This window comes from Strix uralensis, chromosome 2 (genome assembly GCF_047716275.1).
Source record: "Strix uralensis isolate ZFMK-TIS-50842 chromosome 2, bStrUra1, whole genome shotgun sequence".
Taxonomy (NCBI): Eukaryota; Metazoa; Chordata; class Aves; order Strigiformes; family Strigidae; genus Strix; species Strix uralensis.
Genome location: NC_133973.1, coordinates 126,668,751 through 126,686,732, shown reverse-complemented (window position 1 = coordinate 126,686,732; position 17,982 = coordinate 126,668,751). Strand labels below are relative to the sequence as shown.

At 49.0% G+C, this 17,982-nt stretch overlaps 1 protein-coding gene across 4 annotated transcripts in view; it reads left to right on the top strand.

Annotated features, from left to right (window-relative positions):
• The window catches only part of AMOTL1 (angiomotin like 1), an 81,924-nt gene that overhangs the window by 30,855 nt on the left and 33,087 nt on the right, over positions 1-17,982 (top strand). For 3 of the 4 annotated variants that reach the window (XM_074860249.1, XM_074860247.1, XM_074860248.1), the window contains 3 exons: positions 1,359-1,505; positions 3,930-4,812; positions 17,336-17,618. In XM_074860249.1, the coding sequence (XP_074716350.1) occupies positions 1,359-1,505; positions 3,930-4,812; positions 17,336-17,618 (1,313 nt within the window). Of the gene's footprint in view, positions 1-1,358; positions 1,506-3,929; positions 4,813-17,335; positions 17,619-17,982 lie in introns of those variants that run through there. The other variant, XM_074860250.1, reaches the window with a different exon arrangement.

The window sequence follows — 17,982 nt, the reverse complement described above, 5'->3', positions numbered from 1 at the left end:
GAGATAGTGCTCAGAAAATTAAGTAGGAAGTGGAAAGTCATAGAATCATAGAACAGCCTAGGTTGGAAGGGACCTCAAAAGGTCATCTGATGTAACATTTGGTGGGAAGGGGAGCCTAGATGAGATTATCTAGCACCCTGTCTGATGGCATCTGGAAAACCTCCAGTGATGGGGGCTCTACCACATCCCTGGGGATGTTGTTCCAGTGAATGATTGTTTTCACTGTAAAAAAGTTTCTTTCTTATGTCAAGATAAAACCTCTCTTAGTGCAACTTGTACCTGTTGCCCCTTGTCTTCTCCATGTAGCTCCTTGTGAAGAGAGAGCCTCTGTCCTCTTAGTAGCTGTCCTTTAAGTACTGGATCACTGTGATGAAGTCCCCCCCTCAGCCTTCTCTTCTCCAGGGATAAAAGACTTAACTCCTTCAGTCTTTCCTCATAGGGCAGGTTCTACAGCCCTTTGATCATCTTCATGGCCCTCCTTTGGACCCTGTCCAGTCTGTCTGTGTCTTTCTTGAATTGTGGGGTCAAGCCAATGTCATTCCTGACTTAACACTGCTGTGATGCGTTTCATGTGAGCTTGTTAAAACAAGCACCGCCGGAGAAAGCCACCCCTGAGAGCAGATTTAGGATGAGCCTTGTTGCTTTCCAGGAGAGTTTGTTCTTGCTCACTGATTGTGAAAGGGGCTGGGGGACTAGTCCAGCCATCAATGTCTGTGGGATGCTGGAGTTCGGGCACGTGGCTCCTGTGCAGTTGGTCTGCCAGACACATTCCCATGGCCCTCCAGTTACATCCTCTCCTTACCATATTAAGAACATCTGGACAAAGTGATTTATAAACTGATAGCGTTGGCTGTATTTTATGTCTCAGCAGTTTTCTGTATTGCTGAGCTATTGTTCATGAGCTGATTTTGTGGTAAAGCCTTTCCCAGACTTTAGCCTTGTTGAATGTGTGGCTGGGTCCTCACCTATCCTTCTTTTCTTCTTTTTACCCATGCCCTCTTTCAGTTTTACACTGGTTGTTAGCTTCATGTCCTGGGGCCATACCTTGATTTGTGAGCTTGTCACTGTTAGCTCTTATAAGCCTTGCTTTGTACCTGGACTGGGGATCTTGAAGGCCAGGCTGGGTTGGTTCATGAAACAGCACTGATGACTTGGTAGCTGCCTCTTGTTCCTCAGATCTAATGTGTTATTTGGGTGGTGAAGACAGAAGAGGTGATTTGCTCAGTGGCCTTAGCAGGGCTTCTCAGGCACCTAGCCATGCTCAAGAAAATTTTTTTGGACTTCTGTTATAAGTCATGGCTTTATATTTTGTCCCTCAAGCAGTTTCTTTACTGACATCCCATTCTTCTTTCTTACAGGCTCCACATCTGTTTGTTACAAGCCTACCAGCCCGGTCCAGGTACTGGAAGACACTGGCTTTATTTACCAGGATCACCAGTTGTTTGCTGGCAGGCATGAAGTTTCTCCGCTAACAGCTGAAGTGATCAGTGCCAAAGAAAAAGCTGGTAAGTGCCTGGCTACACTTCCATACAAACCCACTGCATTTACTTCCAGGTTTTTCCCAAAGCATAAATTGAGAGTTTAGACCCTTTACAAGTAGTATTTACAGAGTTGAAAGCCAGCTTCCCATCCTTGGTAGAGTTAAAGGTAAAGGGGAGTTACATTTGACTTGAATATTGTGACCCACCATCATTTGTCACCTGTGCTCGTGGAGGATGCAGCATTTCCACTTGTCCTTCAGGACATGGCTGCTCTTCTGACTGCACAGCTGGGCTGAGGTCCATAGCTTTTTGCTGATGGAGCAGGACCGCAGGCACCCTGTGGAAGGCTCACTGTGGTCAGTCCTTTTGCACCTCAAGAATAGGCCACTAAAGTACATCTCCCAAATATAAGGATGCTAACAGATGACTAGTGCAGGAGTGGAAATCCTGATGTATGATAAAGAGCTGCCTTGACCATGTGACCTTGGCTTTATCCACTTTCCTCAGGCTTATCTCAAGTATAGTCTAACAACCTGGACTGTGAGCTTCCTAGTATGTTAGGGAGACTTTTATTGCATGTCTGCAAAAATGTTCAGTATGGTGAGGCTTCTGTGCACTGTGATAACATGGATAAAGCAGTAAGAGTTTTCTGTAACTGCAGGGACATATAAAGTAGATGGATACTTGGCTGTTGTGCAGACAGGTAGATGGAGTTATGTGTGTCTGTGCATCTTTCTGGCTCAAACACCGGGAAGCTGACATTGCCTCAGGGAAAGCAGGAGAGGTGTATCTTGTAGGGCAGGCGTGGAGTGAAACAGCCTGGGAATCTTCTCTCCCCCTCAAGCCCCACAATCGTCTTTAAGGCTTTGCCACAAAAATGTTAGTGGAAATGACCTATTCTCATAGTTAAGAGTTGAAGGCTTTTCTTCCCCTCTGACATCCGGGTTGTATATAAGTTATCCCACAGCATGTGCAGTAACTGATGAAACCTCAGGGAAATACCAGACCTCAAGAGAAAGTTTGCTTTTTAACTACTTTCAAATGCCAAAAAACAAATGTAAGTCCTTCTGATGAACTCCTCTGAGAATTGGAAACAGCAGGAAAGAGAGAGAAAGTTTCCAAGAATGACCTCAAAAAACTGAACTGAAAACAGCACCTCCTTCTTGCCTAGGGACATGGGAGGACTCTATCCAGAGCTGCAGGCTTATTCTCACTTTTGTGCACACTGGGATCTTTCAGGAGCATTGCTCTGGGCTCAGACACTGTTCAGACAGATGTTTTGCACCACTTCTGGGATGAGTGTGGGAGGAGGGCTTCAGGAGGGAGGGGTTCCAACCTCTCAGCCATGGTTATATGCCATTAGATGCTTAGCTCCAGGCAAACTTCACAGCGTATATAGTGCAAAAATGATGCCATTGCGTCTGAATGACTTCAGTAGCCTGTGTTAGGGTTATGTAGCTAATCCGTCTGTGCTTTTTTTAAAATGCTGGCGTTACATCTGTGACCATAATGCCTTCCTTGTAGTCACCCAGCAAAATGGCAACAGTTAGTATTGACTCCCTTAGAAATAGTGTTACTGGCCAGAAGGAAATTTGCAGTTTTAGGAGAAGATGCCAGAGCACAGGTTATTCTTTAATTACACTTTTAGCACCCTTTTATTCAGTGTCATTTCACAGTTCCTCTGTGACACATTCTGTGTTTTATTTTGTTGTGGCAGGCAGTGCACTTAGGAGGGGATTTGACTCATCTGACTTTGGCCATCAAAAATGCGGCATCTTGTTTAGTATTGCCATACAGGCTGCTTCTGTAAGACGTGCAAGGCATCTCCAGGGAAGAGGTCAAACCCTAGGACAGGCTTCCCGGAGAGGTGGTCGATGCCCCAAGCCTGTCAGTGTTTGAGGCATTTGGACATAACATGCCTTAACTTTTGGCCAGCCCTGAAGTGGTCAGGCAGTTGGAGTAGATGATCATTATAGGTCCCTTCCAACTGAAATGTTCTGTTCTAGTCTAGTCTAGTCTATTCTTTCCTATTTCCTATTTCCATTCCTATTTTATTTGTGTTTTAGAAAAGACTGAGTTTCCCTGTGACATTGCCTGTCTGTCTGTTGAGTTGGGAGGGTGTTCAGAGCTGTGGGTATGGGGCGCATGGAGTATTATGGAGGGGAGGGCTGGGGAGGGGACAGGAATATGTTTTTAGGGGTCACTGCAAACAGAATTAGGGATGATCTGGGGGGGACACACACGAGTGAGGAGTGGTGCCCTGCCTCCTTTCATGGCTTCCAGCTATGTCCCCTCTGCTCCCAGGGGAACCCGGGCAGGGCACTGCCCCAGTGGTGCTTCCTGGGCACGGGGTCACAGCCATGGGGTGTAGGAGGGGAAGAAGTGGGGGGGAGGGGATCAGACCTCCCGGGCAGCAGAGCTAATGGCTGCCTCTTTCTCCCTGCCCAGCCGAGGAGGCCCTCTGCACCCTGCGCCCACCCAGCTTCCGCCGGGTCCCAGAGGCGGAGATGCGAGGGGCGGAGGAGGTGGCAGCCGGCACCGTCCTGCAGCGCCTGATCCAGGAGCGGCTGAGGTATGGCAACCCCAGCGAGAACATGAACCTGCTGGCCATACAGCACCAGGCGACGGGCAGCGCCGGCCCCTCCAACAGCACTGCCAGCACTCTCTCTTCCGCAGAAAACCTCGCGCCCGAAGAGCCGCCAATGGTCCAGCCGTCGGGGCGGCAGGAACCGCAGGGGCAGGAGCACCAGGGGGACGGTGCTGTGATGGAGAAGCAGCCCCGAGCCCCACAGCCCCCGCATGGCACCGAGGAGCTCCCCACCTACGAGGAGGCCAAAGCCCAGTCTCAGTTTTTCCGAGGCCAGCCACCGTCGGCCACTGCCGCCGCCCCAGGTTTTTATGGCGCGTCCGGCCAGAAGTCCAGGACAGAGGGGAGGCCAACGGTGAACCGGGCCAACAGCGGGCAGGCGCATAAGGACGAGGCACTGAAGGAGCTGAAGCAGGGCCACGTCCGCTCGCTGAGCGAGAGGATCATGCAGCTCTCGCTGGAGAGGAATGGGGCCAAGCAGCACCCCCCGGCCTCAGGGGGTGGGAAAGGCTTCAAGGCGGCCCCACCGCCCAGCAAGGCCACGGACCCACGGGGCCCGCCGCCTGAGTACCCCTACAAAGGCAAGGGGGCAGCCCCCGGCAACAAGGCGCAGGAGCATGGGCTCTTCTACAGCGAACAGCCAGCGCAGGATGTCCTCAAGGCCTCCTACGCCACCCCCCAGCCTGCCCGGGCAGATGTGGCCCTTGTCCGCTACCAGCCGCCCCCGGAGTATGGGGTCAGCAGGTAATGGCTGTCAAGGGGGGTGGGTCTGCCGGAGGGGCCTCATCCTGCCCTCGCTGGAGGAGCCAGCTTCTGTGGGGCTTGAGCCTTGTGTAGATGTGGCCCCTGCGAGCTTCAGCCATAGGTGTGCAGTGGGGACGTCACACTCCTGTGGCCAGGCTTGCACGGGATAGCTGGTGGAGGCACCTGCATCTGCAAGAGAGCTATATAAAGCATATACGCTGCTTATGCCCTACTTAAATCTTCCCAACAGAGCTCACGTGGGGCTTTCACAGTACCGGGCCCCTCGTTCTGGGCCTCCCCGTGAGCACAGGTTTATTCCAAGTGCATTAAAAGTAATCCGGAGCATTTGCTCATTGCGAGTTGATCCCTGCAAGCGGTGCGAGTCCTGCCCAGTGCCCAGGCACATTTGATGCCTTCAGAGGTGAGCCCATGTGTTGAGGGCTCCCTTTTCCTTGCTGTACCTAAATACAAGTGTTTCTCAGTCTCATCCCTGTCTCTCTGACTGCCTGGACAGTATTTTGCTGGATTTGGAAGGCTCGTGTTGTCTGATGTGATTGTGAGTGGTTTTCATGTTGCAAGCTGCCTCATTAGGTCTTTTCTGACCCCAAAATCCCCAAAGGTTTTGTGAGCATTGACTTAAATTGTGTGCACTTATTTTGCCACAGTGCAGGCACAGAGAAAAGATGGCCAAGCTGACCTGGCTCTTCCTTTCCGAAATGTGTAAGACATGAAATCAGGGGGCGAATGCTCTGCCTTTCTGTGTTTGCAAAAGTGATGGGTTTTGTGTCAAGATGGCGAGGAACTCGGAGCGTGGCTTTGATGAACGTTGCAAGGCAGTTGTGACAAGTGGAGGGCCCACGCTGAGTGCCGCTGGCCTTCCTCCAGCTACACATGTGTTTTGATTACTAGCCTACCACTGTGCAGAGTTTGTGCAATTTTTTCAGAGCAAGATGATATTTTTAAGAGCTCAGCGAAAATCTCTGTTTATGCTAAGAAACAGCTATATGAACTTGAGGGCAACGGGGTCGAGCTGGGGCCGTGCTCTGCCGCAGCCATTCGTGGTGCTAACAAACATCTCTGGCACCAAGCAGATTGATCTCCACAAAAAGGGAGCTGGTTTGGGGTTTTTTTATTACTCTTGGAAAACGCTGATTCAATACTCACGGAGTCTGTTCTGCTGAGTCCATGAAAGTGAGCGGACCTGGGTGCTGCATGCACTGCTACATGCACTGCTGCAGCTAACCGGGAACGGCACTGAGTGGGAAACCCTTTGGGACCAGTTTCAAAACCTTGTCCAGATGCCTGATCAGCAAGGTTAATGCTGAGAAACTCCTTGATTTCAGTGCAGCTTTTCCACACTGGCAGCGCAGGCCAGCCTCCAGCCTTATCCCAGTGTGCTGCTGTATCACCCCAGCAGCTGTGGGGCGAAACGCCCTGGCTTGTGATGGTGGTTACTGCTCATTCCCAGTAAGGCACCATGGTTTAACCCTCAAATCACACTGCAGAGGGGATGCCTGCTACCCCTGTGTGCCATTTCCTCTGCATGATGGTGGTGAAATGTCCCTTCTGGCAGGTTTGAGGGCAGCGGAGGGATGTGTTGTGCAGCAGAGGACTGGCAGCGTGGCAGAGCAGAGCTGCTGCGGTTTGCAGACTTACCAGAAATTCTTGGGTGGTGTCTTGCAGCTCAGCAAGGGCCTGAATACTTTTCGGTCTGCGTATATTCCTGCTGACTACTCCAGCATATGTTTCCAGGGGTAGGTTAGGAGGTTGGGCTGTTTGACCGAAGCTAGGTTTGGTCTAAGATGCATGGTCTCTCTTGTTCTTTCTTGAAGGCCATTCTGGGTCCTGTTGTGCAGATGGGGATTTTTGGGTCCTTCTTAGCTCCTTTCACAGGGTGCCTGGATCTCAGGAGATGTTTCCTGCCTACCTGTTCTGCCGGCTACATTTTAGATGGTAATTAGCACTAGCAGAACAGTTGCAGACTGTATCTCGTGCCGTTGCTTTGCACAGCACCAGAGGCTGGCGGGGACATCTGGCTACGTAGATTTCAGCAAGCAGTAGTCTTCATACTCATCTCGGGCTTTTTTCTGTGATATTTTTCTATACAGGAATGACAACCTTTGACTTTGCTTGGGCACACTGAAATATTTTCCCTGTTGACATTACCCAGACTTGCTCTTAATTGGTATGAATTGGTTTGGTTTAATCTTCTGTGCCATATCCCAGCTTATAACTGGCCCCATGGGCTGCGGGATCCCCTTATGGCCCTGTTATCTGGGAAGATTTGGGTGACAAAAGCCTTTGAGAAGTGGCAGTAATCCCAATGTGCTCATCGGTTGCCATTTCTCTGCCTGCAGCAGCTGTACTCCAGTGCATCCCTGCGTGGATCTTGGGCTGTGTTGCAGGATGGGCTTGTCCAGGTCTGAAATGAGTGTGGTTAAAATGCAATTTCACAAAAATGGCCTCTGCTACAAATATTCCTCTCTGTGGAGAGGGTTAAGGCAGGTTACCTGTCTGGGGATGTCAGCCCCATCCCTGCTAGAGGACTTGTCCAGTCGGCAGCCCCTGAGCACTGCTGGAAGAGAGCTGGGGGCTGTGTTACACTGCTGGGTTGCTCCCAAGTGCAAACCTTCCTGTGCCTCTGCTCTTGTTCGCTGCTTCTTCCCCCTACCTGGGCTCTGGGGAGGCTCACAGCCAGCCATCTGGCTGGGATGGAGGACCTTGATAAGAAAGGTCGAGGTAGGGGACTACCCGGTTTCATACAGTTAATGGATGAGTAGGATTTGGAGAGGCTGTTTTTTCTGTTAGAGGAGCAAGAAAGGTGAGAAATTCCAGCTTTCATCTTGTCAGGAGGGCCTGGGAAAGAAGCTAATGGAAACAGAGCTTTGCCTGTGGTCAGATGGGAATCTCATATATCCCAGCATCTCCTTCCCTCTGTCCTGGCCATATCTGTTCTCCACCCCATCCATCCTGGTGTCCTCTGGACAGGGACTGTGCAAAAGGCTTCTGTCTTCCAGAAAAGAGAGGAGAGAAGCACAGAACTGTACTGGTCCAGAGGAAGCACCCACAAATACCAGGGACGGAATAGACCTGCAGGGTCAACGGTCCCCCACTCCCCCCAGTCCTTCTGTGGTGAGGGAAATGTGGCTGGAAACCCACAAATGCTGGCAGGGAGCTGTTGAAGGAGATGGGATAACTGCAGCTGCTGTTTAACTTGCTTTTTTGGTTTGGCGCTTTTTTTTTTTTTTTGTACATGGCTGGTTTTAAAGGGAACATTGCCTTTATAATCACCGTGGTGAAATCTCACAACTTTACTGTAAATCTCAAGATATTTTGTATTGTCTTGAAGACCTAGAGTCATATGATTCTGCGGTAATCTCAGCATTTATATAAATTAGACTTAGTGACCTCTGCTTTATGGACATCACGATTGCAGAACAGAGCTTGAACCCTGAAGCTTAAAAGGCCAAAAAACCAAAAGGCAAATGAAAAGGAAACGATATTTGTTCCTGTTTTAAAATATCAGCATTTTTAAGCCAGTTACATGTTGCTTGGGGCCCTGACTCATGACTTCTGAATGCTTTAAGTTGGCCAAGTGTAATAATCTAGGAAACTTTTCCTTTCCTAGATGTGCAGCTATTCCTGAATGGTGTCTTTGCTGACATTCCTTAGGTGCATGTTCAGAGAGTCACAGCTTGTCAGGTAAAAGGGCTTGGAAATAATCTAATTTAGTCTTTTGCACAACACCATGAATTAATTCCAGTTTGCGAAACATTCAGTTCTGGTGATTATAACACTGTCTGTCTGGAGAATCCATCACTGCCTTTACAGACTTGTTCCACTAGCTAATTGCCATCCCTGGCACAGATCTGCATCTTAGTTTTAGCCTGTATTTTCTAGCTGCCAGTTGGGATTTTGCAATATCTTTGTCAGATACAGTGAGGAGCCCTGTGCTATCGGTCCTTTAATGCATGTAACAGATGGAGCCTAGAGCCCTGTAATTATTTCACTGTTGTCAAAACCCCTTTTTTTACTATGGAAGGTTGACCTGGACACCGTTGCAGTACCAGCTGAACCAGAGGCTAATCAGATATAATATCACCTCTGCAATGCAACTCAATGTTCCTCATTTACATAGCTCAATAACACTTGACATTTCAGATGTTGGCACCCTGGGAGCTCCCCATACAGCTTGTTACCCAGTCATGCATGTGAGGGTAGTCACAGCCCAGGATAGGATTTCCCACCCTTTTACTGTAGCTTGCTGTATTTATTCCTGGGTGGATGAACTTGGACCTGCTCAAGTCCACATTGTTTCTCTGTGCCCTGCTTAAGCAGTGATCCAAATCACTCAATGCAATGAATCCTCCTCATTGCTCCCAGTGGCCCTTGTCAGATCCTGGTGTCTTTTCTCCAGAATGATTTCTTTCTCTGCACCATTAATAAAAAGCGTGTATAATGCAAATGAAGCCTTGAACTGGAAACACCATTGCTTGTTGACGGGACTTTATTCGTGGCTACTTGCAGAAGTCAATCATACAGGCACCTTTTAATTCTGTTTTAATCCATACATTTTAAAAGATGGCATGCAATTGAAGAATAAACCTGAGCTGTTTTTTAAAGATATCCCAGCTTTTTATCTGCCTCGTAAAATTCCACCCTGCCTGGATATAGAAGCCTATATTTAACTGCTGGAATAGTCTGGCTTCTCTGGGTATTTGTGTATTAACCGCACCCCCTCCATTACCGCTGTTTTCAGACAACCTGTTGATATTTACTCATTCAACCACATGTCTGTGGCTGCTGAGGGGACTACAAGGAGCTCCTTTTCCTCCCTGAGACACCCCAGGCAGGCAGGCATGCTGGCAGCATGGCCGAGCCGAGGGATGTCACGCCCAAGTTGAGTTCTGCTGGCCTTTCTCTGCGAGGATAGCCCAAGCATGAGCGTGGGTTAGAGACTGCGCTTCCAGCTGATGTGGATGCTGGCAGCCCTGCAGAAAAGCTTTGTATCCTCTCATTCTGGTCTAATCTGCCTTTCATCAAAATAAGGAGAAATGGAGCCGTTCCCACAGCTTGGGTGATGCCCATGTCATTTCTCCTTACCATTCTGTGTTACTATCCCAGTTGATTCCTCTAGGAGTGCAGAGGTTGAGGAAGGCACCTTTTTCTTTGCTGAATATCAGCAGGGCTTTAGAAAGAGTATTTATTCTAAGTGTTGATCCCTGTGAAGAAATACGATATCCTGTCCCTCACTTAAGTATGGATGATATGTTTAATACAGTGTGTGCCTTTTCAGATGATAATTTTGCCCTGCAAATCTTGATGTAGTCACCCCCGAAAAAGCTGGGCCAAGGTCTGTCCAGCACTAACAAACAAAATAGTGAATTCTGGAGATGTGAGTCCAAGTCTGCAAAATGTTTTTTGAAATAAACCTTTGTGTTTACAAGGTGCTGCAACTGTTGCTGATTCTGTAAGTCAGAGGATACCACCAGGGCTACTTCTTGGCTATGGAAAGTCTTCTCCCATTTCTGTCTGTATCAGCATTTAATGATGGGTCTATAACTATGTTTCCTTGCACCATGACTGTCAGACTGGGCTTACTGACCTTCCCAGGATCCTGTCTCTTTTCCAAACAGTGACAACACTGATTCCTCTGTTACTCACAGCTACAAAGCATTTGAAGTCAGCTTCATGACTGCAGAAATCACAGTGGAAGTCAGGTAGACGCCTGGGTCTGAGGTTTGTATCCAGACTCAAGGCTCCTGGTCACTGGGCAGGAATAAGCACTTTTCACTCACTTTTTACTCTCATTGCAAGGTAAAAGCCTAAGGCACCTTCAATGATCCGCACCCCAGAAAAGCCGCCTCCTTTTTGCTGACTCAGCTGGAGCATCCACATTAGATGTGTGAAGTTGTGAGATGAAGTTCCTTGGGAGAGTCTTCAGGAGATGAAGTATGCCAGTCTGCCTCAGAGACAAAGGAAGGAAGAGCATTCAGAGAAAGATGAACTAAAAAGGTTACAGAAGGGCATTTTATTTATGAATATAAATCCCATGGTATATTGGAAACAAAGTCCTTCCTCCACTGGTCACTCTTACATCCTTACATAGAGGAGAGCTGCATTGTATCTGTAGCAGAGCAGTGGTGAAGTTTCCTTTCCAGAACATTTACAGGCATTTTCATTTCATTACTTCCTTATACTGCCCTGCTTTATTGGGCAATAGGTCTTTTTTATTCACGATTTCCTAGTGGTCAACAGCAGGTGTCCTTTCAGGGTTTCTTATTCCTACATAGAGCTACAAATTCCTCCCAAAATTCCTCTATGTTGGTCATTCTTGCTCCCAGGGGTTCAAGTGTAAAAGGTGTATTAAGACCATGCCAAAATTTGGGGGCTTGGGTGGCCTTGCTGAATTCTGAGGGGTTTCTAATGAAACTGAGGTCCATGGTCAAGTATTTTGCTGAAGACACTGTATTGCAAGCCGTATATAGCAATCTATTACCTATATTAAAAGCTATACATCACTTAAAAGAGAGTGTGTGGTCTGGTGACCCTAGCATGGTAGCCCTTAAAAGGCTCACTGCCTGTGTGGTGCTCCCTATTCTAAGCGCTGGTTTCCTTAGTTTTTTCTTTTTTTCTTCTTTGCATTGCATTGCAGAAGTATATAGGAGTCCTACTTCTACAATAATGTCAACAAAAAAATATGTTTTCAATAGAACTGTAGCTGCAGTGTTACAGAGATATCCAAAACTCATAAGGTTTCACAGTTTCATGCTTTTAGGAAGGACAATTTTTGATGAAAACATGTTTGGCTGGAAGATTTTAACCTGCTGTAATGCAGAGTAAGATCAACATTTAAAATACCGTAGAAGCATTTTGAGAATGTCATTCTTTACTAAGTCTGAAGGAGCTCAGGATAATCCCGATTGCTTTGTTTCTTTGGAGCTTTACATGAGTGGTTGGATGTGAACTAAGCTGATGTTATAATTCTCCTATTTCTACAAATGTTGATTTGTTAGTATGAATCGCTGTGTTGATTTTATTGCATATACACTTGGCGATTTTGCAGTAGGCTTAGTCAGAATTAAATTGGACAGATCAAGCAAGTAAAAGGAAAGTCAGAAATGTGTTCATTATATTGAACAGATGTGCTTCGAGAAATGTAACGTCAGTTTTGTCAGTTTAGTTTCCAAGCTGGAAGATGCTTCGTAGAATCTCTCCTGTGGCCCTGGCTATTGAGACTCTGGTGCCTGGCTGCTGCTACAGGGTGTAAATCTTTAGTAGCTCAACAAGTGGTTTGTAGTTCAAGAAAATGGAGATCCCAGGGAGCTCTTCTCCCTCTGTAGTGTAAAGCTAGACAGACTAAAGAGCATGTGAAAAGGTTAAATTGATGGGAGCTTGAGATTTCCTAGAAGTACGGTGTCAGGAGTTCCTGCAACTGTTTAAAGGGTGTATCTATGACCAAAGAATGTACTACTTCATTGTGAAAAACTGCTGTATCTCCACTGGTTTAGATTCAGAGATATCTTTAATTATATTATTCTAAGCTATTCCTGTAAAGAATCATAGAATGGTTTGGGTTGGAAGGGACCTTTAAAGATCATCCAGTTCCAACCCCCCTGCCATGGGCAGGGACACCTTCCACTAGATCAGGTTGCTCAAAGCCCCGTCCAACCTGGCCTTGAACACTTCCAGGGAGGGGGCAGCCACAGCCTCTCTGGGCAACCTGTTCCAGTGCCTCACCACCCTCACAGTGAAGAATTTCTTCCTTATGTCCAATGTAAATCTACCCTCTTTCAGTTTAAAACTGTTACCCCTCGTCCTATCCCTACACTCCCTGATAAAGAGTGTCTCCCCATCTTTCCTGTAGCCCCCTTTAAGTACTGGAAGGCTGCTATAAGGTCTCCCTGGAGAAGTGAGAAAATCTGTACCTGTAGCAAATCTGTGTCTTTGTACTGGTGTAACTATGTCCAGACAGCTGGGCTTTTACTTGCATAAAATCAGCTGTGGCCTTTGTTTTGGTAAAGACAAGCAAACTCACACACAGCTCAATTACTTGCTGTGGTAAAATATGCAAGTGCAGACTGGCTGTTGGCAGCACTGAGAAGGTGCCGTGTGCTTGGCTGGGTTTGCACATGCTTGTGAAGCACCTTTTGCATCAGGAGTGACATCAGTTGCTCCACTGCTCATGATGTTCTTTATTGTTGAGATTTTTAAGCAAAATAATATTCCAGTCCCACAATGGGCATGGGGTCCCTTGTTGGGGTTTACACACTGGGCCACCAAAAGAAAGGGGCACTGTAGGGATGGTGCGAGAGGTGTGCCCATGGCGTTGCGATTTGCCAAGCAACTTGACCCAGGGCTCGCTGCGCTCACTGGCTTGCACGGCCCTGGATCGCAAGGTACTGCTAGGAGCTTGGTTTTGGTCTCAGGAAGGTAAAACAAGCCCCCCAGGTCAGTGTGACCCCCCGCCCCAGGGCATCCTGCTGTGAGGTCCCAGCAGCAGGCAGAAGTGGTGAGGCTGGAGAGACAGTGAACTCCAAAGGGAGCTGAGCAGGGAGCAGCATCTTAACCCGGTGCCAGTGTCCAGGAGCTTTGGGGCTACTCAGACCCACAGCTTTAAGGGGATTTCAGGGGAAGTCATGACTGCTTCCTTTTGCAGCCCTGGGCTTTGCTGAGCACCATCTGAAGGCTGCAGTGCAAATACACCAGCTAGAAAGTCAGCTTGGGAGTGGGGGTGCATGCTCCTTTCCTTTCTGATGACAAATGCAAGAGGGCAAGGCAGCCTAACATCCTGAATTAAAATGATACAGTCCCTGTTGGAATGTCCCCCATCCTGATAAGGCAATGCTGAGCACCACAGCAAATTCCTGCAGTCAGCACAGAGGGAAGAGCTACAGTAGCATCTTCTCCTCTGGCAGAGTGGGATGGTTTTTGTCTCCAGCTAGTGTAGCGTTTGATGAGGGGTGTTTTTGTGTAGCTGCTGCAATTTCCTTTTTCCTGTTTCTCCGTGCTATCGCGTTTCTGCTGTGGTGTGTGCTGTGTGGGCACAGGGATGAGTGGGGCCAACGCAGGCAGAACCTTCACCAACCATGAGAGATAAAATTTTGCAATGTTTCTCTTGGGAGCTATGTCGAAACATAAGGAAAACAAAGGTGATTAGAGACAACCAACTTGGCTTCGCCAAGGGCAAATCAAGCCTGACTAATCTAGTGGCCTTCTACGATGGAGTGACTACATCAGTGGATAAAGAAAGACCTACGGATGTCATCTGGCTAGACTTCTGTAACACCTTTGATATGGTCCCTCACAACACCCTTGCCTCTAAATTGGAAAAATAGGGTTTGATGGATGGACTGTTAGATGGATAAGGACTTGGCTAGATAGCCATATCCAAAGAGTTAAAGTCAGTGTCTCAATGTCCCAGTGGAAACCAGTAATGAGTGGTGACCCTCAAGGGTCTTTACTGGGACCAGTACTGTTTCATATCTTCATCAATGACATAGGCAGTGGGATCAAGTGCACCCTCAGCAAGTTTGCAGATGACACCAAGCTGTGTGGTGCAGTTGATTTGCTTGAGGGAAGGGATGCCGTTCAGAGGGACCTAGACAGACTTGAGGAGTGAGCCCATGCGACCCTCATGAAGTTCAACTGATATTGGCAATCCCCAGTATCAGTACAGGCTGGGGGATGAATGGATTTCAGCAGCCCTGCGGAGAAGGACTTGGAGATACTGATGGACGTGAAATTGGACATGCTTCAGCAGTGTGTGCTTGTAGCCCAAAAAGCCAATTGTATCCTGGGCTGCATCAAAAGAAGTGTGGCCAGCGGGTTGAGGGAGGTGATTCTCCCCCTCTGCTCCACTCTGGTGAGACCCCACATGGAGTACTGTGTCCAGCTCTGGGGTCCCCAGCACAAGAGGACATGGACCTGTGGAACAGATCCAGAGGAGGGCCGCAGAGATGATCGGTGGGGAATGGAACACCTCTCCTATGAGCTGAGAGAGTTGGGGTTATTCAGCCTGGAGAAGAGAAGGCTCCGGGGAGACTTATAACGGCCTTCCAGTACTTCAGGGGAAATTACAAGAAAGTGCGAGAGACTTCTTACCAGAGTCTGTGGTGATAGGACAAGGGCCAACAGTTTTAAACTAAAGGACGGTAGATTTAGTTTGGATATATGGAATACATTTTTTTATGACAAGGGTGGTAAGACACTGAACAGGTTGCCCAGAGAAGCTGTGGCTGCCCCCTCCCTGAAGTGTTCAAGGCCAGGTTGGACGGGGCTTTGAGCAACCTGGTCTAAGTGGAAGGTGTCCCTGCCCATGGCAGGGGGTTGGAACTAGATGATTTTTAAGGTCCCTTCCAACCCAAACCATTCTATGATTCTAAGTGTTATGCAGCACCTCCCTTGACCTACTGTCCTTTGGAAAGTTTTATCCACTTTCAGTAGGCATTTACCTCCTAAGTCATTAGACTGCACCTCTGCCAGAGAAGTAAGGTGCCTGGGGCTGAGAGCAAATTCTCCTGGCCCTGGGAGCTGCCCAGGGGGAATAGCCCCTCTCCTATGCTGCCTCCATGGATGTTTAATTTACCAGGGGAGAGACAGCCTTAGGGAATGTCTATGCTGTGTGGGTAAAAGCCCTCTCCAGGCCAGGCCACTGGCTTTTCCAGTGCTGGCTGCACAAAGCTTGGCTGCGATCTTCTTCCCCAGGATGCTGAGCCTGGACCAGGGTCTGTGCTGCTGGGCAGGTGAGCAGTATGCTTGTGTTTGGGAACGGGCTCATCACTGGTCTTTGCTCTGTTTCAATACTTTTTTGTGCCATGGTGGATGCATTGTGCAAAGCACGAGAGCTGGAATGGGAGCGTGGTGTTGTGTGTGTGCTGTGTCTGGGGGGCTGCAGGGTCCCATTTACTTTCCCTCTAGTTTGGACAGAAGATATGACTGAATTGCTGTCTTTCCTCACTCTCATGTGGCTTGATGGGGACAAGCTTGTTAGAGCAGCCACTGCTCACTTTTAGGGCAGGGCTTTAAAATTGCCTTCGCTTTTCATCTTGTTCTGCTGCAGTTGAAGGCAGTGATGGGTTATTATCAGTAGAATTAAGCCAGTGCTGAGAGCTTTTGAAAACTCCGTTTTGAGAAGCCATGTAGGTGCTGAAGACAACAGTAATCATATTTATTATGTATTTATATAGCACAAAATTGTCTGTCTAAAAAATAGCATTCACAGATCTTTGAGGCCAAATGGGGTAAATACATCGGTTTGTTAGGTCTCCTGCCTCATGTAGGGTACAGAAATAAAGGCAACTATAGCTATAGCCAGCCTAACAGCTTGTGGTTAAGCTGAAATACAACTTTCAGAAGGTGCTTGATTGCGGACTTCAGGTGGGGTCCAGCAGTCAGCTTATTTTCCAAACAAACTGGGCTCTGACACAGATGTCCCACGTGGTCTGGGTTGAGTCTCTTAGACAAGCACGGTGTAGAAATTTCACAACTTTGGCATCTGGGCTGAGCAGTGGCTCAGCCTATGCACAGCGAGGCTCTGCGTGGGGCCGCTCACCCTGGCTGAGGCTGCAAGGCTGTCTGTGCAGTGGCTGGAGGGTTGGAGATGAGTCCAGTGCAGACAAGCTTTGAGCTGCTCCCTGCCTGAATTGCCCCCTTTTGAAACAGGGGCAGTCTCACTTCTTGAGCTCGCAGGGCTGAAAGCAGGACAGAAGTGAGGGACTCCTGTCTCACCTGGCCACCAGCGGCAGGGTTAACCTCACTGCTAAGATGTCCTCCTGGATTATCCTCCAGCCATTGCAAATTGTGACTCGGGTGAATTAAAGAGCCGCCTGCCATCAGAAAGCCCAGCCCAGAAGCAGGTCCACTGCCAGCTCGCTGCTTCTTATCCTTCCCCAACATGAGCCTGGTGGGTGATGGATGCCGTTGGTCAGGGAGTGACACAGTGAGGTCTCGCACTGGATGATGGCTTTTGTGGCTCGCTGTGATTGACCAGGGCTGTGCCTCCAGCAGCTCTGAAGCAGCCCTTCCCTTTACCGCTTGCTAAAGCCGCTCGGGGACGCTGCTTTGCTCACATCACTTCCTTTCGCCTCCCAATTCAGCCGATCAGCTGGTCTCACACCAGGCAGGGAGCGGTGTTCGAAGGGTGAGTAATGCATCCCTTGTGTTTCCTTCGAGCCCGTCGGCTTACACTTCTCAGCGGTGGGGTTTGTGGCAAGGGGGGGCAGGGGGAGGCTGGCTGGCTGCTGAAATATTAGCTGCGCACCTAGGCAAAAATGCTGGTTTTGAGTCAATGCTTCCTTTATCCATTCGTGCCAGAGGTATACATCACTGTCAAGAGCGGGCGAGGAGACAATTTACCCAGTCCCTGCTGTGATTGTTGGTATTTAGGAGTGACTAAGGACCAGAATCATGACCGTACAGTTATAACTCTATTAATAAACTGTGCAGTCATTAGGTGAAAGCTCCTGCGTGCATTTCGAGGGCGCATGTCTCTAACACCTCCTCCATGTGTGCTTCCCCACAGCCGACAATGCCAGGCGCCCTTCCCGCCACCGCCGGCCCAGCAGCACAGCCCCATGTCCTCGCAGGCCACTGCTGCCGCCGGCCCTCTGCTCCCGGGCACCTTGCCCCCGCTGCCAGCCCCTGCCGCTGCCCAGACTCCACCACCGCCAGGCCAGCAGCTGACGCCCGATGCCTTTGCCATCGTCGAGCGGGCACAGCAGATGGTAGAGATGCTCTCCGAGGAGAACCACGTGCTGCGGCAGGAGCTGGAGGGGTACTATGAGAAGGCAGACAAGCTGCAGAAGGTACGTGGAGAGGTGGGGATGAGGCCTGAGTAGGGCAACCATCTTGGTTCTTCTGTGTTTGAGTCCCCCAAGGTGTTCTTCACAGTCATGTCACCACAATGGGGGTGCACCAGTGGCATCTCTTAACCACTGTCTCTCCATGGTGGTCTCCCTGAAGTGTAATCCTGTGCCCCATGGCCTGTGGGCTCCCCTGCCTTTAGGGTGGAATGGGGCAACCCATCACATGTCTCACTTGGGGACTTTCCCCTTCCATCCTTCTGTTCTGGCCTCACCGGAGCTTTCCGTGGAAGTCTCCCATGGGCAGAGTCTGCTCCTGGTGCAGCTGAGTTCTGCACCGTTTTCACAGGCAGCAGAGTTTCAGATG